The 26,049-nt window shown below is 46.7% G+C and overlaps 1 protein-coding gene across 2 annotated transcripts in view; it reads right to left on the reverse strand.

The window, feature by feature from the left end:
* The window catches only part of LOC115147197 (ubiquitin carboxyl-terminal hydrolase 43), a 110,387-nt gene that overhangs the window by 52,615 nt on the left and 31,723 nt on the right, over positions 1-26,049 (reverse strand). For both annotated transcript variants that reach the window (XM_029689279.1, XM_029689278.1), the window contains exon 3: positions 20,190-20,296. In XM_029689279.1, coding sequence (XP_029545139.1) covers positions 20,190-20,296 — 107 coding nt within the window. The remainder of the gene's footprint in view (positions 1-20,189; positions 20,297-26,049) is intronic.

The raw sequence follows: 26,049 nt of genomic DNA on the forward strand, positions 1-26,049 counted from the left end.
GGGAGGTTAACCGTTAATCGCTTAGCCAGCTGAAATACATTTGACCGGTAATGTTTAGGTTCATTATAATCATTTTGTGGAATTAAATTGTTGTGCGTGTATTTTCATTAGTCGTCATGCATCTTATTTATCACACGTTCACGGCATACATAGCCTAGTTTGAGGAGAGGAATAGCCTACTTACCGGAGTGAAAACAGACTTCGGAAGCCCAGTCACTGATCAACAAATAACAATTCTAAATGCAATCGCGTGTTAAAAACATTTCAAAAACGATTAAAAAAAATTAGCTATTTTTATTTCTCAATATCAACTCGTAAAGCACGCCTCCCATTCGCCATTCGGATGCCTAGCGTTGACTATCAGCGCATCACCACCATTTTGCAATGTGAACTTGAGGCAGTATAATTGTTTGAAACTTGAACGTTTTACTTCACTTCAAATAATGAGGCATGTTTTACCTTGCTTCAAAGTAGCCTTGCCAAAATTCATCTATAGAAACATGGAGGCAATTATTTTATAAAGACTTCCTCATGCCATTAACCAGCATTTCTTCTCTGTTCTATTGGTTTTCATATTTACTTTATTTTGTTGTCCAGCAGCCAAAGGCACAATCCTAGTCATATTAGCAACCCATCATAGTAGTTACTATTAGATTCCCCCTCTTTCCATGTTCCTAATTGAGATTTCTGTCATCTCTGTCAAATGGAACTGTATTAGATGCAAAGTTTAAAACTGTGTTTTCCGTGAATTGCATTTGGGCAAATGTTTGAAAATCTAGTTTTATTAGCTGCTCCATTACAGGAGTTGCATGGTCAATAACAGGCTGTAGCCTTTTGACTGGAAGACGATAGGCTTGCTATTGTTGCATGTTTCCATTAGGCTCTTAATGAAAAATGTCCGGTCCTTGTATGCATGCATAGTATCAGAGAGGAAGAGGTGAAACGAGAGGTTTCACTCTCACCAAAATCTGTCCAAAATAAGTCCAATGCGTTTCTATGGGCTTATTTTGGGCCTAAGCTTGTCGCCTGCCTTCCTGTTTTTGGACGAGTCCCATCGCTCTGGAGGAAACATAAGCATCGTGTCACTATATACAGATCTCTGACAGTATTTTCTGTCGGTCACGTAATTTGACTGTTTGGAGAAAACATTTTTTTTTTTTTTACAGTTTGTTGACGGGTTAATGATGGTCAATTAGTCGGAAGCAAAATTGACTGAAATATGAATCCTAAGTAGATGTGCTTATTAGAAAAAGAGAGGCGCAGACGGAAACAGAAGAGAGAGCACCAAGTCAACTGAGACGCAACGACTTCCAGATTGACAGGGACATGACATCTGCGACATCATCCCAATGCAAAAGAGTCACTACCTTGTCTCATCCTCCCGTGTCAACCAGCACAATAATGACTCCAACATGAATACCTCCCTGGCCAGTGGCCCAGCCAGAGTACACCCAGGGGGATTTAGTAGTGGTGCCCTACAGGGGGATCAGCAGGGGATGAGCCTGGGGGTTAAGCACAGAAACATGGAGGACAGCCAAGAGGACTGCGTCAGCAGCATCCCCAGGGGGAGGGGAAAGGTGGATGCAGAGGGGAGAAAGAAAGGTGGAGGCAGAGGAGAGAAGGAAGGATGGTGGGGGTAGAGAGAAGGATGGATGGTGGGGGTAGAGAGAAGGAAGGATGGTGGGGGTAGAGAGAAGGAAGGTTGGTGGGGGTAGAGAGAAGGAAGGATGGTGGGGGTAGAGAGAAGGAAGGATGGTGGGGGTAGAGAGAAGGAAGGATGGTGGTGGTAGAGAGAAGGAAGGATGGTGGGGGTAGAGAGAAGGAAGGATGGTGGTGGTAGAGAGAAGGAAGGTTGGTGGGGGTAGAGAGAAGGAAGGATGGTGGTGGTAGAGAGAAGGAAGGATGGTGGGGTAGAGAGAAGGAAGGATGGTGGTGGTAGAGAGAAGGAAGGATGGTGGGGGTAGAGAGAAGGAAGGATGGTGGGGGTAGAGAGAAGGATGGATGGTGGGGGTAGAGAGAAGGATGGTGGGGGTAGAGAGAAGGAAGGATGGTGGTGGTAGAGAGAAGGAAGGATGGTGGTGGTAGAGAGAAGGAAGGATGGTGGGGTAGAGAGAAGGAAGGATGGTGGTGGTAGAGAGAAGGAAGGATGGTGGGGGTAGAGAGAAGGAAGGATGGTGGTGGTAGAGAGAAGGAAGGATGGTGGTGGTAGAGAGAAGGAAGGATGGTGGTGGTAGAGAGAAGGAAGGATGGTGGTGGTAGAGAGAAGGAAGGATGGTGGTGGTAGAGAGAAGGAAGGATGGTGGGTGGTAGAGAGAAGGAAGGATGGTGGTGGTAGAGAGAAGGAAGGATGGTGGTGGTAGAGAGAAGGAAGGTTGGTGGGGGTAGAGAGAAGGAAGGATGGTGGTGGTAGAGAGAAGGAAGGATGGTGGGGGTAGAGAGAAGGAAGGATGGTGGTGGTAGAGAGAAGGAAGGATGGTGGGGGTAGAGAGAAGGAAGGATGGTGGGGGTAGAGAGAAGGAAGGATGGTGGTGGTAGAGAGAAGGAAGGATGGTGGGGGTAGAGAGAAGGAAGGATGGTGGTGGTAGAGAGAAGGAAGGATGGTGGTGGTAGAGAGAAGGAAGGATGGTGGGGGTAGAGAGAAGGAAGGATGGTGGGGGTAGAGAGAAGGATGGTGGTGGTAGAGAGAAGGAAGGATGGTGGTGGTAGAGAGAAGGATGGATGGTGGTGGTAGAGAGAAGGAAGGATGGTGGGGGTAGAGAGAAGGATGGATGGTGGTGGTAGAGAGAAGGAAGGATGGTGGGGGTAGAGAGAAGGAAGGATGGTGGGGGTAGAGAGAAGGAAGGATGGTGGTGGTAGAGAGAAGGAAGGATGGTGGTGGTAGAGAGAAGGAAGGATGGTGGTGGTAGAGAGAAGGAAGGATGGTGGGGGTAGAGAGAAGGAAGGATGGTGGTGGTAGAGAGAAGGAAGGTTGGTGGGGGTAGAGAGAAGGAAGGATGGTGGGGGTAGAGAGAAGGAAGGATGGTGGTGGTAGAGAGAAGGAAGGATGGTGGTGGTAGAGAGAAGGAAGGATGGTGGTGGTAGAGAGAAGGAAGGATGGTGGGGGTAGAGAGAAGGAAGGATGGTGGGGGTAGAGAGAAGGAAGGATGGTGGTGGTAGAGAGAAGGAAGGATGGTGGTGGTAGAGAGAAGGAGGGATGGTGGGGGTAGAGAGAAGGAAGGATGGTGGGGGTAGAGAGAAGGAAGGATGGTGGTGGTAGAGAGAAGGAAGGATGGTGGTGGTAGAGAGAAGGAAGGATGGTGGTGGTAGAGAGAAGGAAGGATGGTGGGGGTAGAGAGAAGGAAGGATGGTGGGGGTAGAGAGGAAGGATGGTGGGGGTAGAGAGAAGGAAGGATGGTGGGGGTAGAGAGAAGGAAGGATGGTGGTGGTAGAGAGAAGGAAGGATGGTGGTGGTAGAGAGAAGGAAGGATGGTGGGGTAGAGAGAAGGAAGGATGGTGGTGGTAGAGAGAAGGAAGGATGGTGGGGGTAGAGAGAAGGAAGGATGGTGGGGGGTAGAGAGAAGGAAGGATGGTGGTGGTAGAGAGAAGGAAGGATGGTGGTGGTAGAGAGAAGGAAGGATGGTGGGGGTAGAGAGAAGGAAGGATGGTGGGGGTAGAGAGAAGGAAGGATGGTGGTGGTAGAGAGAAGGAAGGATGGTGGTGGTAGAGAGAAGGAAGGATGGTGGGGGTAGAGAGAAGGAAGGATGGTGGTGGTAGAGAGAAGGATGGATGGTGGTGGTAGAGAGAAGGAAGGATGGTGGGGGTAGAGAGAAGGAAGGATGGTGGTGGTAGAGAGAAGGAAGGATGGTGGGGGTAGAGAGAAGGAAGGATGGTGGGGGTAGAGAGAAGGAAGGATGGTGGTGGTAGAGAGAAGGAAGGATGGTGGGGGGTAGAGAGAAGGAAGGATGGTGGGGTTAGAGAGAAGGAAGGATGGTGGGGGTAGAGAGAAGGAAGGATGGTGGTGGTAGAGAGAAGGAAGGATGGTGGTGGTAGAGAGAAGGAAGGATGGTGGGGGGTAGAGAGAAGGAAGGATGGTGGTGGTAGAGAGAAGGAAGGATGGTGGGGGTAGAGAGAAGGAAGGATGGTGATGGTAGAGAGAAGGAAGGATGGTGGGGGTAGAGAGAAGGAAGGATGGTGGTGGTAGAGAGAAGGAAGGATGGTGGTGGTAGAGAGAAGGAAGGATGGTGGGGGTAGAGAGAAGGAAGGATGGTGGTGGTAGAGAGAAGGAAGGATGGTGGGGGTAGAGAGAAGGAAGGATGGTGGGGGTAGAGAGAAGGAAGGATGGTGGTGGTAGAGAGAAGGAAGGATGGTGGGGGTAGAGAGAAGGAAGGATGGTGGTGGTAGAGAGAAGGAAGGATGGTGGTGGTAGAGAGAAGGAAGGATGGTGGGGGTAGAGAGAAGGAAGGATGGTGGGGGTAGAGAGAAGGATGGTGGTGGTAGAGAGAAGGAAGGATGGTGGTGGTAGAGAGAAGGATGGATGGTGGTGGTAGAGAGAAGGAAGGATGGTGGGGGTAGAGAGAAGGATGGATGGTGGTGGTAGAGAGAAGGAAGGATGGTGGGGGTAGAGAGAAGGAAGGATGGTGGGGGTAGAGAGAAGGAAGGATGGTGGTGGTAGAGAGAAGGAAGGATGGTGGTGGTAGAGAGAAGGAAGGATGGTGGTGGTAGAGAGAAGGAAGGATGGTGGGGGTAGAGAGAAGGAAGGATGGTGGTGGTAGAGAGAAGGAAGGTTGGTGGGGGTAGAGAGAAGGAAGGATGGTGGGGGTAGAGAGAAGGAAGGATGGTGGTGGTAGAGAGAAGGAAGGATGGTGGTGGTAGAGAGAAGGAAGGATGGTGGTGGTAGAGAGAAGGAAGGATGGTGGGGGTAGAGAGAAGGAAGGATGGTGGGGGTAGAGAGAAGGAAGGATGGTGGTGGTAGAGAGAAGGAAGGATGGTGGTGGTAGAGAGAAGGAAGGATGGTGGGGGTAGAGAGAAGGAAGGATGGTGGGGGTAGAGAGAAGGATGGATGGTGGGGGTAGAGAGAAGGAAGGATGGTGGTGGTAGAGAGAAGGAAGGTTGGTGGGGGTAGAGAGAAGGAAGGATGGTGGGGGTAGAGAGAAGGAAGGATGGTGGTGGTAGAGAGAAGGAAGGATGGTGGTGGTAGAGAGAAGGAAGGATGGTGGGGGTAGAGAGAAGGAAGGATGGTGGTGGTAGAGAGAAGGAAGGTTGGTGGGGGTAGAGAGAAGGAAGGATGGTGGGGGTAGAGAGAAGGAAGGATGGTGGTGGTAGAGAGAAGGAAGGATGGTGGTGGTAGAGAGAAGGAAGGATGGTGGTGGTAGAGAGAAGGAAGGATGGTGGGGGTAGAGAGAAGGAAGGATGGTGGGGGTAGAGAGAAGGAAGGATGGTGGTGGTAGAGAGAAGGAAGGATGGTGGGGGTAGAGAGAAGGAAGGATGGTGGTGGTAGAGAGAAGGAAGGATGGTGGTGGTAGAGAGAAGGAAGGATGGTGGGGGTAGAGAGAAGGAAGGATGGTGGGGGTAGAGAGAAGGAAGGATGGTGGTGGTAGAGAGAAGGAAGGATGGTGGTGGTAGAGAGAAGGAAGGATGGTGGTGGTAGAGAGAAGGAAGGATGGTGGGGGTAGAGAGAAGGAAGGATGGTGGGGGTAGAGAGGAAGGATGGTGGGGGTAGAGAGAAGGAAGGATGGTGGGGGTAGAGAGAAGGAAGGATGGTGGTGGTAGAGAGAAGGAAGGATGGTGGTGGTAGAGAGAAGGAAGGATGGTGGGGTAGAGAGAAGGAAGGATGGTGGTGGTAGAGAGAAGGAAGGATGGTGGGGGTAGAGAGAAGGAAGGATGGTGGGGGTAGAGAGAAGGAAGGATGGTGGTGGTAGAGAGAAGGAAGGATGGTGGTGGTAGAGAGAAGGAAGGATGGTGGGGGTAGAGAGAAGGAAGGATGGTGGGGGTAGAGAGAAGGAAGGATGGTGGTGGTAGAGAGAAGGAAGGATGGTGGTGGTAGAGAGAAGGAAGGATGGTGGGGGTAGAGAGAAGGAAGGATGGTGGTGGTAGAGAGAAGGATGGATGGTGGTGGTAGAGAGAAGGAAGGATGGTGGGGGTAGAGAGAAGGAAGGATGGTGGGGGTAGAGAGAAGGAAGGATGGTGGTGGTAGAGAGAAGGAAGGATGGTGGTGGTAGAGAGAAGGAAGGATGGTGGGGGTAGAGAGGAAGGATGGTGGTGGTAGAGAGAAGGAAGGATGGTGGTGGTAGAGAGAAGGAAGGATGGTGCTGGTAGAGAGAAGGAAGGATGGTGGGGGTAGAGAGAAGGAAGGATGGTGGGGGTAGAGAGAAGGAAGGTTGGTGGGGGTAGAGAGAAGGAAGGATGGTGGGGGTAGAGAGAAGGAGGGATGGTGGGGGTAGAGAGAAGGAAGGATGGTGGTGGTAGAGAGAAGGAAGGATGGTGGGGGTAGAGAGAAGGAAGGATGGTGGGGGTAGAGAGAAGGAAGGATGGTGGTGGTAGAGAGAAGGAAGGATGGTGGGGGTAGAGAGAAGGAAGGATGGTGGGGGTAGAGAGAAGGAAGGATGGTGGTGGTAGAGAGAAGGAAGGATGGTGGTGGTAGAGAGAAGGATGGATGGTGGTGGTAGAGAGAAGGAAGGATGGTGGGGGTAGAGAGAAGGATGGATGGTGGGGGTAGAGAGAAGGAAGGATGGTGGTGGTAGAGAGAAGGAAGGATGGTGGTGGTAGAGAGAAGGAGGATGGTGGTGGTAGAGAGAAGGATGGATGGTGGTGGTAGAGAGAAGGAAGGATGGTGGTGGTAGAGAGAAGGAAGGATGGTGGTGGTAGAGAGAAGGAAGGATGGTGGTGGTAGAGAGAAGGAAGGATGGTGGGGGTAGAGAGAAGGAAGGATGGTGGTGGTAGAGAGAAGGAAGGATTGTGGGGGTAGAGAGAAGGATGGATGGTGGGGGTAGAGAGAAGGAAGGATGGTGGTGGTAGAGAGAAGGAAGGATGGTGGTGGTAGAGAGAAGGAAGGATGGTGGGGGTAGAGAGAAGGAAGGATGGTGGTGGTAGAGAGAAGGAAGGATGGTGGTGGTAGAGAGAAGGAAGGATGGTGGTGGTAGAGAGAAGGAAGGATGGTGGTGGTAGAGAGAAGGAAGGATGGTGGTGGTAGAGAGAAGGAAGGATGGTGGGGGTAGAGAGAAGGAAGGATGGTGGTGGTAGAGAGAAGGAAGGATGGTGGGGGTAGAGAGAAGGATGGATGGTGGGGGTAGAGAGAAGGAAGGATGGTGGGGGTAGAGAGAAGGAAGGATGGTGGTGGTAGAGAGAAGGAAGGATGGTGGGGGTAGAGAGAAGGAAGGATGGTGGGGGTAGAGAGAAGGAAGGATGGTGGTGGTAGAGAGAAGGAAGGATGGTGGGGGTAGAGAGAAGGATGGATGGTGGGGGTAGAGAGAAGGAAGGATGGTGGGGGTAGAGAGAAGGAAGGATGGTGGGGGTAGAGAGGAAGGATGGATGGTGAAAGGAAAAGGAAAGAATGAAGACGAGGTAGAAACAAAGCAGATTGGTTGGAGAGAGAGGCAGCCATTCAGGCTAGCTTGTGTGGAACATCTTAGCTCCACCGTGCTGATACATCTGACTGCTCTGCTCTCTCTTTTCCTCCTGGTTGTTCTCAGCTGAATGAGTCCAGGTTATCAGGTGTTCTGCTGAGTCACTCCAGGACAGTGATGCAACACAGGGCCTGTATCCACAGAGTCTCAGAGTAGGAGCGCTGATCTAGGATCAGGTCACCACCTGTCCTTATAAATCGTATTCCTTTTGATCTAAAAGGCTAAACTAATCCTAGATCAGCACTCCTACTCAGAGAGGTTTTGTAGAGATGTGCCCAGATATCATAGAAATAGCATTACTATTTCAATAGTATTACTTCGTTATTGCATTTCTATGGATCCCAGATTTCCCCATTCAACTCTGTCAGGCTGTAAATGACATTCTGACACTTGGTTAAAATGATTCCTGTATTTACTCTGCATGGGGACGTGACAGTCACATCATTAGCGGTGCTTACACCTTCCAACGTCACTTAGAACGCTCTCCGTGGAGTCTGACGTGCACACAATCACTTAGAACTTAGTATGTGGAGGCTGACAGCGTTTCCACTCTGGTTGGTTCACCTGTCTGTGAGGAGAGAGTCTGTGTGTGTGTCAAACCTATCCTCGCATATGGACACATTTCATCGGAATAATTTGCAACGCAAACTTACATCCTCTGGCCTCTAGCCCACAGCAACGAGTTAGCAGTCCTACCGACCAACGGTCTACCAGAGATCATTACTCATCATTTATACAGATGAGGTTTTGAACAGCCTCCCTGCACTCCCTAAATAAATAGTACGTGACCAGCATTACTAAACACGTAGCCTCATATCACCTTTCTTCAACGCAGCATCTATATTGCTCAAGACCACTGAATTAAGAGATAATAACCCAAACAGCATGACTGAACTTGCAGCCTCTGTCACGCCCTGACCACAGAGAGACTTTTATTCTCTATGATAATTAGGTCGGGGTGTGACTAGGGTGGGTTATCTAGGTTGTTTTATGTCTATGTTGGCCTGGTATGGTTCCCAATCAAAGGCAGATGTTTATCGTTGTCTCTGATTGGGGATCATATTTAGGCAGCCATTTCCCCACTGGGTTTTGTGGGATCTTATTTTGAGTTAGTGCATGCTGCACCTCTTATGTTACGGTTCGTTGTTTGTTTCCTTTTTGTTTTGTAAGTTTCACAAAAAATAAAAGATGTGGAACTCAGAGCACGCTGCGCCTTGGTCCGTCTCTCCACACAATGGTAACACCCTCACCCTATTGGAATGCAGCTCTCATATCATAGGCCTACATATAGCACATGCTACGCATCAACATACATGAGACAGAATTCAAACGTCATGACGTAGACACAGTGCTTTTAGAGAATGTTTGACCAGTAATTGGTCCAAGAGCTTTCTTGAACGCAGCTCTCATAGCAAACAGCTCCTACCGTGCATTACCCTGACCCCACATTAGACAGAATGAAGATACTGTGTAAAACACACAACACAGACCTTCTAGTGAATACATTTGAACCGACGGTGAACCTCGTCTTCCATCAATCCCCTTTTCCTTTCAGTTTCACCAGCTAAAAATCACTCTCTGCTTGAATAATGTATTCCAATGGATTCACAGTCCATTTCATCCAAAAATTGAGAGGACAAATGCGAGATATAACTTCCCCAGGGGTTGGAGTCATAAATACTCAGTGCCCGGGTGAAAAGCCCATTTGAGATTCAATATCGCGCCATTGGTGATTTGCATTTTCCACAAATGTGGCTAAAAGCAAAGTGGTAGAGAAACACATTGTTAATGGCTGGGGTGGCGAATGATGCCTGAACAGAAATGAAAGGACCCCAATCCCAGACACTGATGGATACAGGCCAGCACAGAGGTCCTGATGCCATTTCAGCCCAGTGCCACTCCAGGACAAGGGCACAGGCTCAAGTATCCCCTCCCTCAGTCGTTCGACGAACCAATCAATCCACAGAGGAAAGTCTACAGCCTGGCGTCTTCTGCCCTGTAATTAGCATAACGTCTAAAGTGGAACACATGGCAAGTCCTTCCAGACTTTAACTCTACAGGTCAGCAGACATTTCCTCCTCTGCTCCCTCCTTCCCTCTCTTCATTTCCTCTCTACCTCTGGCGAAATCCCCCAGTCAGTCAGTCTGTCTGGGTTGCTGGTGTCTGCGTTGGGTTGGATGAGTGCACTGAGGCTGATCTGCCTCTATCTGCTTCTCCATTAGAGACCTTTAAACAAAGGGCCCACGCCATGGGAAATTAACAGAGGGCTACGCCTCAAAGGGGGGGAAAAAAGAACAAATGTTTTCGGCTGCCTCTCTTTGAGGGGTGTGACGAGCTGGAAGATGAAGTCTGGGAGTTAACGCAACGCGGGTTAGGAGACAAGCTGATTGGTCTGTTGAATGCTTCCTGTGCTGGACATTTGGATTTTGTCTTCAACTTCAAGAGATTGAGTGTGACATTTGTGATATTGGAGGCAGCACCAAGCCAAAAAGGATGTTCACTTGTATAAAAACTTTGAGTTGAAATCACTCCCCCCCCAAATAGTTGTTGTGACCTTCATCTCACAGTGCTGATGAAGTTTAAGGTTGACCATCGTCATCGTCCTGCGAAAGTATTTCCTCTGTTGACGATGTGTACTATCTCCGAGTGGCCTTTACAGTTCCAGTGCGTGCAGGTCAGAGAGTTCATGAGTATGCGTATGGTTACTGCCTCTATCCACTCAGAGAAGGGTATCCGCATCCCTGCCTGTGTGTGCATATCCTGCTTGCATACTGAGAGGTGCGATGCACTCTGGTCCCCATCTGCAGTGTGGAGATATGAGGCTAGACGAGGCTCTAATCGTCCCTCTCTCGCTCTCTCTGGTGTCGATCCAGGCCGTTGACAGCCTCCTCCTCCACGTCACCGGAACATTGGGGACCCGGACACCAGTTGTTGAACTCATTCTCTAAACAAACAACTGCACTATTGTCACATCCTGACCATAGTAAGATGTCCTTTTCTATGGTAGAGTAGGTCAGGGCGTGACAGGGGGTGTTTTGTGTTTTTCTATGTTTTGTATATCTATGTTTAGGATCTAGTTTTCTATGTTGTTGTTTTTTGGGATGATCTCCAATTAGAGGCAGCTGGTCCTCGTTGTCTCTAATTGGAGATCATACTTAAGTAGGGTTTTTTTCCACCTGTGTTTGTGGGTAGTTGTCTTCTGTTTAGTCTATGTACCTGACAGAACTGTGTGCGCGTTCGTTTTCGCTTTGTTATTTTTTCTTTAGTGTTCGGAGTTTAAATAAATATTCATCATGAGCAATCAACACGCTGCGCTTTGGTCCCCTCTCTATGACAGCCGTTACAACTATCATCTCTGGCAAGCTTCAACTGCAACCACTTACTGTGTAGGCTCCTACAGTACAGATCCAACTCACATTGTGAGTGGGCACGCACACCTGAGAACTCTCAGCTCCTCTCTTAGCTTAACTACGCCATTTCTGTTTTTATTACCTCAGCTGTTAGTGGGGTGTCAACAAGGAGGAGGGAAAATGTATTGGCACTCCTCACAATTACTCTACCGTCCTCAACCACTAGAGTCAATCGCATCATGAAACAGCGTAAACAGTTTCACAGAGAGTAATAAAGTGCTTCAGCTCTGACAGCAGTGGGTCAATACAATTGTATTGGTGTTTGGTTGGCAGAGAAGTAAACAGAACTACTGTATTAGTGGGGTAATTGTCAGACCTGTATGTGTGCGAACATTGTGTGTGTGTGTGTGTGTGTGTGAGAGAGAGAGAGAGAGAGAGAGAGTGAGTAAGTGTTAGTTGATGATAGTTAGAAGGTGTCAGGTCGAAAAGAGGAAGCAGGGCTTGGCAGAGTCTCTCCGCTCTGTACGTTAACAAAAAACACCAGTGGAGAGATCAAAGCAGTCCTCCACTTCATCAACTCTCTAACCCCCCACTTCAAAGCATCCAGCCTGGGATGGGATCAGCTCAGAGACGCCCCAGGTAAGGTCATGGTGGAAGGGGGGAAGATGGCAGCCCAGGAGGCCTCCCCGGTGGAGGGAGTGTGAGTGGGTCATCATGGTAATAAAATCAAAGGAGAGGTTGAATGAGGAGTGACTGTGTGAGCTCTGGATAATCTGCTTTAAAAGGTTTGGCTACAGAAATCTGCACCACCATCTTGGGCAGTTGTGCTGAACTGAAGACAGGGAGGAGAGTACGAATAGAAAGACAATATCTATTTCCTCAGTCCTTTGGGTGCCTCCCAAATGACATGCTATTCCCTTTATATAGCACAACCTTTAACCAGGGCCCATTGAAGTTGTGTAGCCTACTTTAAAGACAATAGGGTGCCATTTGGGATGCAACCGTTGACACTAAGAAAGACAACCAACGTTCCAAACTCAACATGACAGACTGAGGGTGTAGACCAAGACTCATTTGAGGCTGGAAAGTGACTGTCGCTTGTCTCTCTCGTCTCTGCAGCCTAAACCACCCGACAGCCTCCACTCTAATCACAAACACTTATTCAGATCAGAACGCCCTCGAGGAGTCTCACAGGTATAAAAAGACTGAGAGAGAGAGAGAGAGAGAGAGGGGGAGAGAGAGTGAGAGACAGTGAGAAAGGATGATTGATTCAGAGAGAGAATGAAAGAAAGACAGTGACACTGACAGATTCAGAGAGAGAGACAAAGACCTTAAACTGAAATTGAATTGAGAGAGAGAGAGAGAGAGAGAGAGAGAGAGAGAGAGAGCGAAACAAACTAAGAGTGATTATTCTTTTGTTTAGTCTTGCTATTAGAAACGAGCACCATGGCAAACACAATTATAGAAGGACAATAACATAAGGAGAAAGTGTGGAGGACGAGTCCCAAAACCCAAACTCATCGGAGCCAATGGGTGCCTCTCGATATGCATACTACCATGCTCCACATTCTCATGCTCAAACGACGTTCTCTTGACTACGTTCTTGTGAGGACGAGAGTGTGGAGAATGCATAAAACATTACATTTGAGAAGCACTTCCCCTACTGTTTTCCCTCACACTGCAGGACAATGGCAACAATAGACAAAACAAGATATACACAAAGCAAAAGTTTTACTTCATAACTATCAGCTAGATATGTGAATCGTAATAATCTAACTTGTCAGCTAGTTAAACAGGCAAAAATGACCTAAAACTAATGTTATGCAAGGTTGGTGTACATTTTTCGTGGGTAGATACCAATTCTTCGTGGCTACATTCTTCTTGAACTGCATTGTTGGTTAAGGGCTTGTCAGTAAGCATTCCATGGTAAGGTTGTATTCGGCGCATGATTAGCTAGCTAGCCAGTTAGCCTAATTCACTTACTATGGACTTAGCTACCCATTCACTGAACAGTCTTCCAGCCAGGACAGTGGCAATAGAGACGAAAAAAAGATAAACACAAAGCAAATGTTTTTCTTCATAACTATCAGCTAGCTATGTATATGTGAATCTTAATAATGTTGCTAACCAGATGGTATAAAACATTACCTAAAACTAATATTATGCAAGGTAGATGTCAATTCTTTGTGGGTAGCTAGCCAACAATTCTTCTGTAGTAACAGTAGTAGCTAGCCAGTTAGCCCTACTGACTTATTGGCTTGCGTTCTATGGTACGTAGGCAGGTAAATATGCTACAATTTACACAGCATGTATTTATTAACACATCAACATAAAATATTGTAGTCAGGCAACATTTTACATGCGAATAAGCAACATTTCACATTCGAGAAGTTCCCTCCGTGCTCCGTTTCGGCTACTTTGATTTGGACCCATAACCCGACCCTCCCGTGCTTCAATTTGCATGCTCGAAGCGCGGTAGTATGCATTTTGAAAAACACCAATTGTCTCAGTCACACTACTACACGGTCTTGTGTCTTCAGAAGTCGGGAAGTTAGAACACCCAATACTGCAACGTTGAGTTACAATGTTGGAACGGAGACCAATGTTACACAACAGTTTGAGTGCAGTGGATAGGATACATTACTTGTGTTGACCTGTATTCATACTCAAATGCACTTACATGAACAGAAGTACAGTTATAGGCAGGCACAGTGCATTAACTCTACAGACAAAAGGAACTTTACAGACGGCCCCATGTAATGCCAGGCCAGGCAGGGGTGGGGAACAGCCAGGCAGGCTCTACCTCTCCCAGGCTCTACCAGCAAGGTCATCTGTAACAAGCCCTCCAGTCATCTGCCCCCTCCCTCTCCATCTGTACCTCCCTCCAGCCAAACCAGACAGCCGCTATCCTGCTACCTGGGTCTGTGTTCGGAACTCTGGAATCGCAATTACAGTGTAACCCTGCTACTCTCTGACACTTCAAGCTGTTGGGGTGAAGCCAGGCAGAAAATTACAAGGTGCGTTGTGGGAGAAACAACAGAGTTTGGAGTAGTTCTGTAATCACTTTACAGTAGACTGCATAATGTGACAACAACATGTACTCAATTCTGAGACATATCCTTAGGGAGCAGACCATCAAAGTACTAATTACTGGTGCTTTAGTATTGTTTTATAACCCCTGACTAAACAAACACTACACTCTTTTTTAGCTGTCCCCAATGGAGAACCCTTCGAATAACACTTTTTGGCTCCAGGCAGAACCTTTTTGAGTTCAATGTAGAACCGTTTCCAGACTGTGTTCTACATGGAACCCAAAAGAGTTCTACCTGGAACCAAAAAGGGTTCTACCTGGAATTAAAAAAGGGTCATCCTATGGGGACAGCCGAAGAACCCTTTTTCTAAGAGTATACTACTACACCTTAGGTGTACAAATGTAGGATTTTAATTCGAGCCAGTTTGCTTCAGCAGGGAAATAATCCTGCAGCAATGGGAAATGTGAATTATTATGTGGGTTATAATGAAAATTGTTGTTGTCACGACTTCCGCCGATGTCGGCTCCTCTCCTTGTTCGGGCGGCGTTCGGCGATCGATGTTACCGGCTTTCTGGCCATTGCCACTCCATTTTTCATATATCCATTTGTTTTGTCTTGTCCCATACACACCTGGTTTTCATTCCCTAATCATTCTACATGTATTTAGCCCTCTGTTTCCCATCATGTCTTTGTATGTAATTGTTTGTTTGTGATGTGGATTATTGTTGGGCGCTTTACTTTTGCCATGTTCTGTGTTTTTGGCACGCTATTGTTTTTATGTGCTGTATATTTTGGAATGGAATTGTTCACTACACTCTGCTCTCCTGCACCTGACTTCACCTCCCGTACACACCTTTGAACAGAATTACACACCAAACCATGGAGTCAGCAGGAGCAGGTACCCTGGTTAGAGTCGAGGAGCACGTCCAGGAACATTTGGAAATGTTAAGTCAACTTGGTGCCATGATGGATCGCGTTGTTCAAACTATGGACCGCTGGGAGAGACAGGGAGTCTCTCCAGCGCCTCGACCAGTACAACTGGGGTTGCCTCCACCCGTCCCGTCCGGAGAGAATTCCAGTGGGATGCGTCTCTCCCTTCTCAGGGAGTATGATGGGACAGCAGCACAGTGCCAGGGATTCCTGTTATAACTGGACCTCTACCTGGCCACTGTGCACCCAGCTCCCTCGAGAAGGGAGAGAGTGGCTGCCCTCGTCTCCTGTCTTACAGGAGGAGCGCTGGAGTGGGCAAACGCTGTGTGGAGAGGGGGAGACACGGCGTTGGACCACTTCAAGGAGTGCACCTGTCGCTTCCGGGCCGTCTTCAACCATCCACCCGAAGGTAGAGCGGCGGGGGAAAGGCTCTTCCATTTGAGGCAGGGGACGAGGAGCGCCCAGGAATTCGCCCTGGAATTCCGGACCTTGGCCGCCGGAGCAGGCTGGAACGACAGGGCCCTCATCGACCACTATCGATGCAGCCTACGAGAGGACGTCCGACGTGAGCTGGCCTGCAGGGATGCCACCATCAGGGATGCCACCATCTGACCAACTGGTGGATTTGTCCATCCGGTTGGATAACCTGCTGGTCACCCACGGACGTCCAGAGGGGTCTCTGTCGGTGCCATCTTCCAGCACCCCCGCTCCGGTGCCCATGGAGTTAGGAGGGGCTGCTCATAGGGAGACTGGAGGAGGAGCCATCACGTGCAACATCTGTGGCCGCAGTGGACACACTGCCGGTCGGTGCCGTGTTGGTTCCTCTGGGAGTCGAGGCAACAGGCAGGGCACTCTGGCGTCACCCCAGGTGAGTTTGCACCACACTCATCCAGAGTCCACTGTTGATCAACTGTTTGTGTCTGTTTGTTTCCCTGAGTTTTCTCCTCATTCCCAGCATAAGGCGCTCGTCGATTCAGGCGCAGCTGGGAATTTTATCAACAGAGTGTTAGCCATTAGTTTAGGGATCCCCATTTTTCCTGTAGTTAGACCCTTCCCAGTTCACGCTCTGGATAGTCGACCATTAGGGTCCGGGCTAATCATCGAGGCCACCATCTCCTTGGCCATGGTTATGCAGGGGGACCATGAGGAGAGAATCAGCCTCTTCCTCATTGACTCTCCTGCGTTTCCTGTGGTACTAGGCCTTCCATGGTTGGCTCTGCATAACCCCACTATTTCCTGGCAACAGAGGGCTCTCACGGGGTGGTCGCGAGAGTGCTCAGGGAGGTGTGTAGGGGTTGCCGTTGGTGCTACCATGGTGGAAAGTCCAGACCAGGTCTCGTGCACATCCCCCCTAAATATGCCGATTTGGCTCTCGCCTTCTGTAAAAAGAAGGCGACTCAATTACCACCCCATCGACGGGGGGATTGTGCGATAAATCTCCTGGCAGATGCTGCGCTTCCCAGGGGTCACGTGTATCCCCTGTCGCAAGAGGAGACGGTGGCTATGGATACATATGTCTCTGAATCCCTGCGTCAGGGGTACATTCGGCCCTCTACTTCACCCGCCTCCTCAAGTTTTTTTTGGTGAAGAAGAAGGATGGAGGTTTACGCCCGTGTATTGACTATAGAGGTCTCAATCAAATCACGGTGAGGTACAGTTACCCGCAACCTCTTATCGCCACGGCGACTGAGTCAATGCATGGGGCGCATTTCTTCACGAAACTGGATCTCAGGAGTGCGTATAACCTTGTGCATATCTAAGAGGGAGACGAGTGGAAGACAGCGTTTAGTACCACCACAGGGCATTATGAGTACCTCGTCATGCCGTACGGGTTGAAGAATGCTCCATCAGTTTTCCAATCCTTTGTAGACGAGATTTTCAGGGACCTGCACGGGCAGGGTGTAGTGGTGTATATCGATGACATTCTGATATACTCCACTACACTTGCCAAGCATGTGTCCTTGGTGCGCAAGGTACTTTGACGACTGTTGGAGCATGACCTGTTTGTCAAGGCTGCGAAATGCCTGTTCTTTCAGCAGGCCGTCTCCTTCCTAGGGTATTGCATTTCCACATCAGGGGTGGAGATGGAGAGTGACCGCATTGCAGCCGTGCGTAATTGGCCGACCCTCACCACGGTAAAGGAGGTGCAGTGCTTTTTAGGGTTTGCCAATTACTACCGGAGATTTATCCGGGGTTTTGGCCAGGTTGCTGCTCCCATTACCTCATTGCTGAAGGGGGGTCCTGTACGGTTGCAGTGGTCGGCTGAGGCGGACAGGGCTTTTGGGCAGCTAAGAGCTCTGTTTACTTCGGCTCCTGTGCTGGCTCATCCGGATCCCTCTCTGGCATTCATAGTGGAGGTGGACGCGTCCGAGGCTGGGATAGGAGCCGTGCTCTCACAGTGCTCGGGTACGCCACCAAAACTCCGCCCCTGTGCTTTCTTCTCGAAGACGTTCAGCCCAGCGGAGCATAACTATGATGTGGGGGGCCGGGAGTGGTTGGCTGTGTTTAAAGCGTTGAAGGCGTGGAGACATTGGCTTGAGGGGGCTAAACACCCTTTTCTCATCTGGACTGACCACCGCAACCTGGAGTACATCCGGGCAGCGAGGAGACTGAATCTTCGTCAGGCAAGGTGGGCCATGTTCTTTACCCGTTTTGTGTTTACCCTATCCTACAGACCAGGTTCCCAGAATAAGAAGGCAGATGTACTGTCCCGGCTGTATGACACAGAAGAGCGGCCCATGGATCAGACTCCCATACTCCCGGCCTCCTGCCTGGTAGCACCGGTCGTGTGGGAGCTGGATGCGGACATTGAGCAGGCGTTGCGTACAGAGCCGGCTCCCCTCCAGTGTCCTGTTGGGCGTATGTACGTTCCGTCTGCTGTCCGTGACCAGTTGATCTATTGGGCCCACACATCTCCCTCCTCTGGTCATCCGGGGATCGGTCGGACGGTGCGCTGTCTGACTGGGTGCGCCTGTTCACTACACTCTACACTACACCCTTGACATTTGTAGGGGTGGATACATTTTTCGTTAGGGCAAATCAAATCTGAAATTTCAAAATTGAAATTACAAACTTCAGAAGCCTTTTAAAAACTCAAATACACTAGAAGTTTGCATTACCTGCTTTGCAGGAAAATTCTCAGCAACAAAAAAATTATCAAATTAAGACCCTACATCTGTATATACATCCACCTGAGGGGGAAGACACTTCACAGCTGTCAGCCAAAACTGTTCCCCTCAGCCCTTAAATTAAGTGGACACTTCTGATGGCGTATCATGACGTCTGACGAGTATACACTTGCAGGGTGAGGGGCGAGGGAGGAAGGAATGATTTTTAAATCGACCACCCTTGGCCGGAAATTCGCCACTCAAACATCCTGCAATGATTGTGTTTTCAGCCACCGGTAACTTGCGGGTGCTTTATATGCACTACAGTCAATTATGAGTGCATGTCTACTTGTATTGAATATATAATTATTAATATACGCCTACTGTATGATAGCCAGCAAATGAATTAGCTAACTGATGTTAGCCTGCCTAGCTGGAACTTCTGAAGATGGAAAATGTCATATTTCTACAATTTCCAAAAGATAACCAAACAAAAACATATTTAATTTTTACGTAGCATTCGTTTTTACTTACACTTGTATGTTGACTTCTACATTGATGTTGTTTTTAAGTTTTCGCGGATGTACAATCATCGCGAATTGAATTCTGGGGAGTTTCAGGCCCGTAATTGTACACTCGCAAAGCCAACTAAAAACGTGGGCCGAGGAGCTTACGTTGCAAACTTCCCTTGCTTGGCTAATCATTTGGACCATCCTCCAAGATGGCGACGGGGACTCCCCCAAGGGCATAAGGCGAGGGTAAGTGGACGAGGATGTGTCTTTTAAGTGTTTGGACCGCAGACTAGGTAGTGCACTATGAAGGGAATAGGGTGCCATTTGAGACAAGAGACAAAATGATTGATGAGAGGAGCCATCGCATTAGCATTCTTTACTAAGCTGTTTAGGGATGCATTTGGAGTGTCTTGAAGGTTTCGTCTCAGATTTCCCCTAGTGTCGCTACTCTTATCTGCTAATGAATTAACAGCTAATATGATAATAGGATGTAAACACAACCTGTGTGCAGTTGTAGCAAACACATCATAGCCAACAGCCAAGGGGGTTGATGTTAAAGAAGACACACTTTACTTTGAATATTCCATCTCGGAATTCCAATATTCTACCTCAAAATTCCGATATTCCATTTTAGACACACATTTTTCCATAAGGGAAAATGGATTCGGAGAGCAATTTCCAATTAGCAGCCTGGGGAGATTAGTCTCCGCAGGGATACAGTGGGTTTGTATAAGTGTATAATCCATAATCCTGTGATGAGGGAGTTGGAATCATAATCCCATGATTGACTGGGTGGTTAACCCCGCATCATCATCAATACAGTCTAACTGTCTGGGGTTAACCCTATATTGATTGACTCACGCTGATCTACCAGCATGGTGTTAAGTCTAATACTAAGCCCGATACAACTGGAGTCCTTCTTTGTTATAGAGGAGCGCTGCCTGTTGGCTGCAATCGACTCCCAGCAGATTCTGTACATTTCAGGTCTAATCTCATTATCTATACAATATGAATGTGTCAAAGTCTAATCATCTGTTAAACTGCTCAGTCAATCCATGTGGTATACAGATCAGTGGTTGGTATCATAAATCAACAAGTGGAACGTTTCAACAGATTGATCTAAGAAGAGGTGGATGGGGAGGAAAGGAGATGGAGAACATCATGACAAGGCTAGCAGAGGGTCACTGCATCTCCATGAGACTGGCTACGTAGGGATCCTGCTGCTGCTGCTGCTTTGTGTGTATGTGTGTGTGTACTGCAGACCAGGAGGAAAAGAGCCAAACAAGATACAGGCAGAGACTAATCCCAGAAATTGTTCACAGCTAGCTCAATGTGACCTACTTTAGCAGGCTAGCGGTTCTTATCCACAGGAGGGAAAGTGCATGCTCACCTGTTCTGAATACCTATACTGTAAATAATGGCACGCTATAGATTCTGGCGAGAAAAAACTGTGCACACAGACATTACAAAAGTCTTGGATGAGAAGAGTAGGTGTTTTTATACTCCATGAAGCCTCATGGTGTGAGAAATGATTATTGAATTGCTGCATAACTTAAGTATGCGTTATTACATGACCTGTACTAATTGAATGTGACTCCTCACCTCTTATCGTCTGTGACTACTAATGTACCTGTATGATATTGTCTATGACTCGTACCTGTACTGTGCCTGAAAGTGGTCCTGGACGAAGCTGTGCCGCGTCCCAGGCTGGTGTGCTGCTGCTGGGCCGGAGACAGGGCTCTCCTCCGCTCCACCCAGCGGGCCCTGGAACAGAGAGAGAGAAAGCGTGAACGTGTGAATGACGTGTGTGTGTGTGTGTGTGTGTGTGTGTGTGTGTGTGTGTGTGTGTGTGTGTGTGTGTGTGTGTGTGTGTGTGTGTGTGTGTGTGTGTGTGTGTGTGAAAACGTCAACACTGAAGCTAGAGCTGAACAGCAGCAGGGTAACAAGGTGTATCACAGCAGATGTAAACAGGAGCGCTACAATGGGACAGGTTCTTATTGAGGTGCTAATGCACGTTAATACACTCCTGTACTTTTTATAGTGTTCAGCTTCGCTGGCGAAGAGCGAGAACGAAAACAGCCAGATCTTACCTCATGACTGTCATTACGTGTGTGTGTGTGTGTGTGTTTGCGTTCCCATGTAATTCACTTTCCTCTCAGCATTGCTGACCTTGGCTTAGAGGGAGATCGATAAGAGTTGGGTAGAAGGGAGAGCAGTAGGTAGGTAAACACATTGAAGTGAATATACTAAATCTGGGTTGAATCAAAACAAGTCGGTCCGGCTGCCCACTAGACCTGTAAAGGTTCACCAAACCCACGGTTCGGTGGTACGTATTGCGGTTTTGGGGTTACGATTCGGTTCAGTTTCAGTTTCAGTACAGCGGGAAAATGAGACACCAACCATAATGTAGTTCATTTTTGTTTACTTAAGAAATACAAAGTGTTGATATTCCTGATTCCATATATGATCATGATCCATATAACAACACTGTATTTTCAGGGTTACATGGGTTTACATGGGTTTTCAGGGTTACATGATAAATTACATATCCATCCAGACCTTTGACACCTAGGAATTTGTGTGACCGGATCTTTTCAAATAGTAGTTGAGTACACCTGCTGTAGATGTCCTGCACAACATTGGCCAATTCATTGACAACTTTGTCTTTAGCTTGCTTATATAGAGCGGGTACTACCTGTTTGCAGAAATGGGTGTGAGAGACCGAAGTTTATAATGAGGCTCGAGCACTTCCACAAAGTGCTGAAACCCCCTATTCTTCAAAACCACAGAGAATGGGCGCATATCTGCGGCTATAAACATACATATCACTCTTGTAATTTCTTTTCCCCCGATCAGAAACAGCTGTGAATTGCTGTTTGAAAGCAAAAGGGAGATTTCTTTTTTTTTTGCGTTTCCATCTTGCTCAGGTGGTAGGAATACTGGGGTGATGTCGGTGTCAATGTGTCAACATGTTTGAGGTGTTGGCAGCTGCATAGGCTATTCTTGTTGAGCTGTGGCAACATACTCGCTCTGTCTATCGCCATTGTATTCTACTGGGAAGCCAAAATGTTCCTAAACTGCCGATTTAAACGATTATGGAGAATCCTCCTGGTTTATCGATCCCACCACTCGGCCATCGTACAGAACCAGTTCCCGCCTGCGCCTCACAAAAGAACAGTTTTAAATGTATCAATTAAAATGACTATTTTTATTACAACGTGTGCATAGGCGCTAGTTGTTTTAACGGAATAGCCTGAAATGTTTTTTTTTTTTTTCCCAGCTCAGATTTAGTCAAGAGGCATACAACTCAGCGTTGGCATAACCTATAGGCCTAGTGTTTTTATTTTGTATATATTTTTATATATTCATTAGGGTTCACAGTGCGGACCAAACCGAGGTCCCTGTACCGAACGGCTTGGTACGAATACGTGTACTGTTACACACCTAGTGTACTAAACCACAGACAGCGAGAGGCTAACAGTTTGAGAAGAGAACCAAAGGAAAATGAAGGAGGTTTGAGTTATTGTAAGATGTGATACAGTAAATAGAGGTTTGCATGAGCCACTGAAGGAACGTCTAGAACCCTGACAAAACCAAATCTCTCTCCAACAGTAGACATATCACAGCTAAAGACTGTGTTACTTTCCAGATAGACAGGTAAATAAACATATTGATCCTACATGAATAAAGTACAGAGCAGCCAAGCCCACCAACCACAGGCCTGAACTGAACCCTTGAGTCTGAGTTTTGTTCAGCGAAATCAAACGAAGGATAGAGTGAACCACGGTGACTCATGGTGCTAGGGGACTGCAGGTAGATACTCTGCAATTACCTGAACAGTGCCTGCTTGATGTAATCAAAGAGCAGCACACTGAGATATTTTAACCAACAGCTTCTAGACTCAGGTTTGTTATGTTTTGGAGTGCCTTTAAAAAGACAGTCTTAGTCATCATAACCATACTAATCACTTCCTGCTAAGCTGAAGGAGACAGATCCACTGGATTATGCTTCCATATTGGATATTCATTGATACTCTCAGCCAATGAAAATTATCAAATAGGCATTTCAATCAAATGTTTTTGAGGCATATATTATTCGGGACATGGGGAAATGTATGTTGTGTGATGACTTTCAGCACATTTAGCGTACTGGCTCGATAAGATGATTATTGTTGTCTTGTTTGGAGTGTTGTATGAAGCTATATGCTTCCATACTATTACTCTTTCTGTGAATAGCCTATGAGAGAGGCCTTTAATTAGTTGCTATGCAGAGTAAAAAAGGGAAATAGCCTCAGCAAACAAAGGGGTCACAGCGACATATCCAAGCTTTTATGGGGTTACGACTGAGGCTGATTCAATTGCTATTTAACTCATTCAGTTGAAACCTTGTAGAGAACCCTTTGAGAGGTTTTGGGCCATGTGGCCAAAGTATTGTGTAACCCCATGATACACTACATAGTATAGGTAAGTTTATACCGACTGGCCATGGGGCCAAAGTATTGTGTAACCTCATGATACACTACATAGTATAGGTAAGTTTATACCGACTGGCCATGGGGCCAAAGTATTGTGTAACCTCATGATACACTACATAGTATAGGTAAGTTTATACCGACTGGCCATGGGGCCAAAGTATTGTGTAACCTCATGATACACTACATAGTATAGATAAGTTTATACCGACTGCTTTCAGTGAGAACAGTACAGTTGACGGTAAAGAAATAGAGCAATAGGATGAAGGAGCTATTTGAGTTGCTCTGCCCCAAAACATCACTTTAGTAGCTGTTTCCGACCTGAACAGTTTAGATACCCTGCGTGAGGTAGTGAGATTGAAAATAAATTCATTGTCACCTGGGGACCAGAGCTAAGCGTCGGAGGCGATTTTGATCTCGACATCAATTTCCGTTTTGGGGTGAAAGTTCTGCCCTGAAGTTTGTGCCTACCTAAAAATCTCTAATTACCTCAAACTCATTTAGGACACATTTAGAGCAAGGTCACATACACACATACAATATCAATATCTTATGTTGTGAGTATTGTATCAATATGTGTATCAATAAAACATAAGTACTGTACAACCAAGATTGACAGCATAACCCTGGAGAATATCTGTCAGCTTTGTTTCATCAACATCTGTGATGTAATCAATTATTTGACACACTTCTGTGTCAACTGCAAAAGGCCTAACTGCTATTTATACCTCTCCTCCCCTATTCGCATCCTAAATGTGTCACCATGTTCTTTAAAAAAAGGTAAGAAAGTCCATTATGCTTCCTGTGAAGAAGATGTGTGTGGTACACTTTCCTAGTTTCCCCAAAGGCAGGACAATCTCATCGAGCCACTAGAAACGCTCTCTTCAGAAGAGCACTTAACTACTTTGGGAATAGCAGCAGTAGAGTGTGTGATACATCTAAGTGTTCGTAAGAAACTATAGTAGTCTGAAAGTGTGTGATACATCTAAGTGTTAGTAAGAAACTATAGTAGCCTGAAAGTGTGTGACACATCTAAGTGTTAGTAAGAAACTATAGTAGTCTGAAAGTGTGTGATACATCTAAGTGTTAGTAAGAAACTATAGTAGTCTGAAAGTGTGTGATACATCTAAGTGTTAGTAAGAAACTATAGTAGTCTGAAAGTGTGTGACACATCTAAGTGTTAGTAAGAAACTATAGTAGTCTGAAAGTGTGTGACACATCTAAGTGTTAGTAAGAAACTATAGTAGTCTGAAAGTGTGTGATACATCTAAGTGTTAGTAAGAAACTATAGTAGTCTGAAAGTGTGTGATACATCTAAGTGTTAGTAAGAAACTATAGTAGTCTGAAAGTGTGTGATACATCTAAGTGTTAGTAAGAAACTATAGTAGTCTGAAAGTGTGTGATACATCTAAGTGTTAGTAAGAAACTATAGTAGTCTGAAAGTGTGTGATACATCTAAGTGTTAGTAAGAAACTATAGTAGTCTGAAAGTGTGTGAGGCATCTACAGTAAGTGTTTATGAGGACGTGTTAAAGAGTCTCAATAGGTTTGAGTCAGACTCATAATGGCCGTGCTTTCTTCTGACAAACTGCATTAGAACGTTTTAAAAGATCTAAGGACGATGGTCCAAAAATTAGAAATAGGCTTACGTGTTGTTACATTATGAAAGTGAGGAGCAAAACCATGACATTTTACAACAACCATTACAAATAGTTGGATAATAGCCTCCATAATAGCTTGTCATCCAATGTAAAAAAAAATAAAAAACACAAAAAAACATTATGATGCACAGCAAACTCCAGACTATCTAGTAATAATATTGTTTTGTCTCTTATTAAGTCTTTTCAACCAAGAAGCTATTCCGCTGATAATGATGAGCCAAATTAACAAGATGTCTCTTTCAAGCCGTCGAATCCCCAAAGCAATTTTTTCCTTCGCTAACACAATTAAAGATTAAATACAGACATGGATGGCCTGAGACGTGCTGGGGAATAATGGTTTATTGGAGCTATTAGCGCGCGAGCGAGCAAGAGCGAGAGAGAGAGAGTGAAAGCACTAGAAAATACTACATCTAGGGATTCTGCCAATCCTACAACACAGTGCAGAAGGTGCGCCATTAGAGAGGTGAATTTGAGTCTCTTGGTTTTGTCCTGTTAGCAGAGTTGTGTACCCGGTAAGGTTGGAAGCTGACACAGATAGGTACAGCGCTGCTGGTCAGCTAACTCAAATTTGACCTTCCTTTCTTTCAAAATATGGACAAAAACACAGGATATGCTAATAGGTACAGTCCTTCGGGTCAGCTAACTCAAATGTGATCTTCCTTTCAGTCAAAATGTGGACAAAAACACAGGATATGCTAATAGGTACTGTTCTTCGGGTCAGCTAACTCAAATGTGACCTTCCCTTCAGTCAAAATGTGGACAAAAACACAGGATATGCTAATAGCTGATAGTTGATGGAAGAATCAACACAACTACAGCCAGAGACAGAACTAAACCATAGTCAGAGATAGTGTAGTATACTAGCATAGTACAGAACCATCAGCTAAGTAGCCTGGTCCCAGTCCTTACACAAATCACCATGGAAACATTGGGTTCCTTTCCCATCAAAATGTGGACTGAGGAGGACGTTTTTCATTAAACACAGCATCTCCTTGGAAATAAGTTGTGAGTTTAAAACCCCGAAGCACAAACTCTCCCCGCAGCAATTCATCTTCATAAAATAACTCAACATGCCTTTTAACAGTTATTGCAGAGTTGTGTTTATTCTATTTTCCTAATAGAGAGGAAGGGAAGCTAGTGGGCTTAACCTGGGTTGTATTGCTTAGGCACCAAATGGGGAAAAACAGACAAACAGGGAGAAACTGGCTGATCTTGATCTCGTAGAATAAGAAGTGCTTGTTTTAGTTTTCCAGAATGTGTTATTTTAAGAGGTGCATAGTTTCGCAACTCTGCACTACGGAATGTGCTTTTAGCAATCCAATTGCTTATCATGCCACTAACAGGTTAAGGTAATACATAAGGCTTATATAAGGTGATACACTGTCC

This window comes from Salmo trutta, chromosome 14 (assembly GCF_901001165.1).
Source record: "Salmo trutta chromosome 14, fSalTru1.1, whole genome shotgun sequence".
Taxonomy (NCBI): domain Eukaryota; kingdom Metazoa; phylum Chordata; class Actinopteri; order Salmoniformes; family Salmonidae; genus Salmo; species Salmo trutta.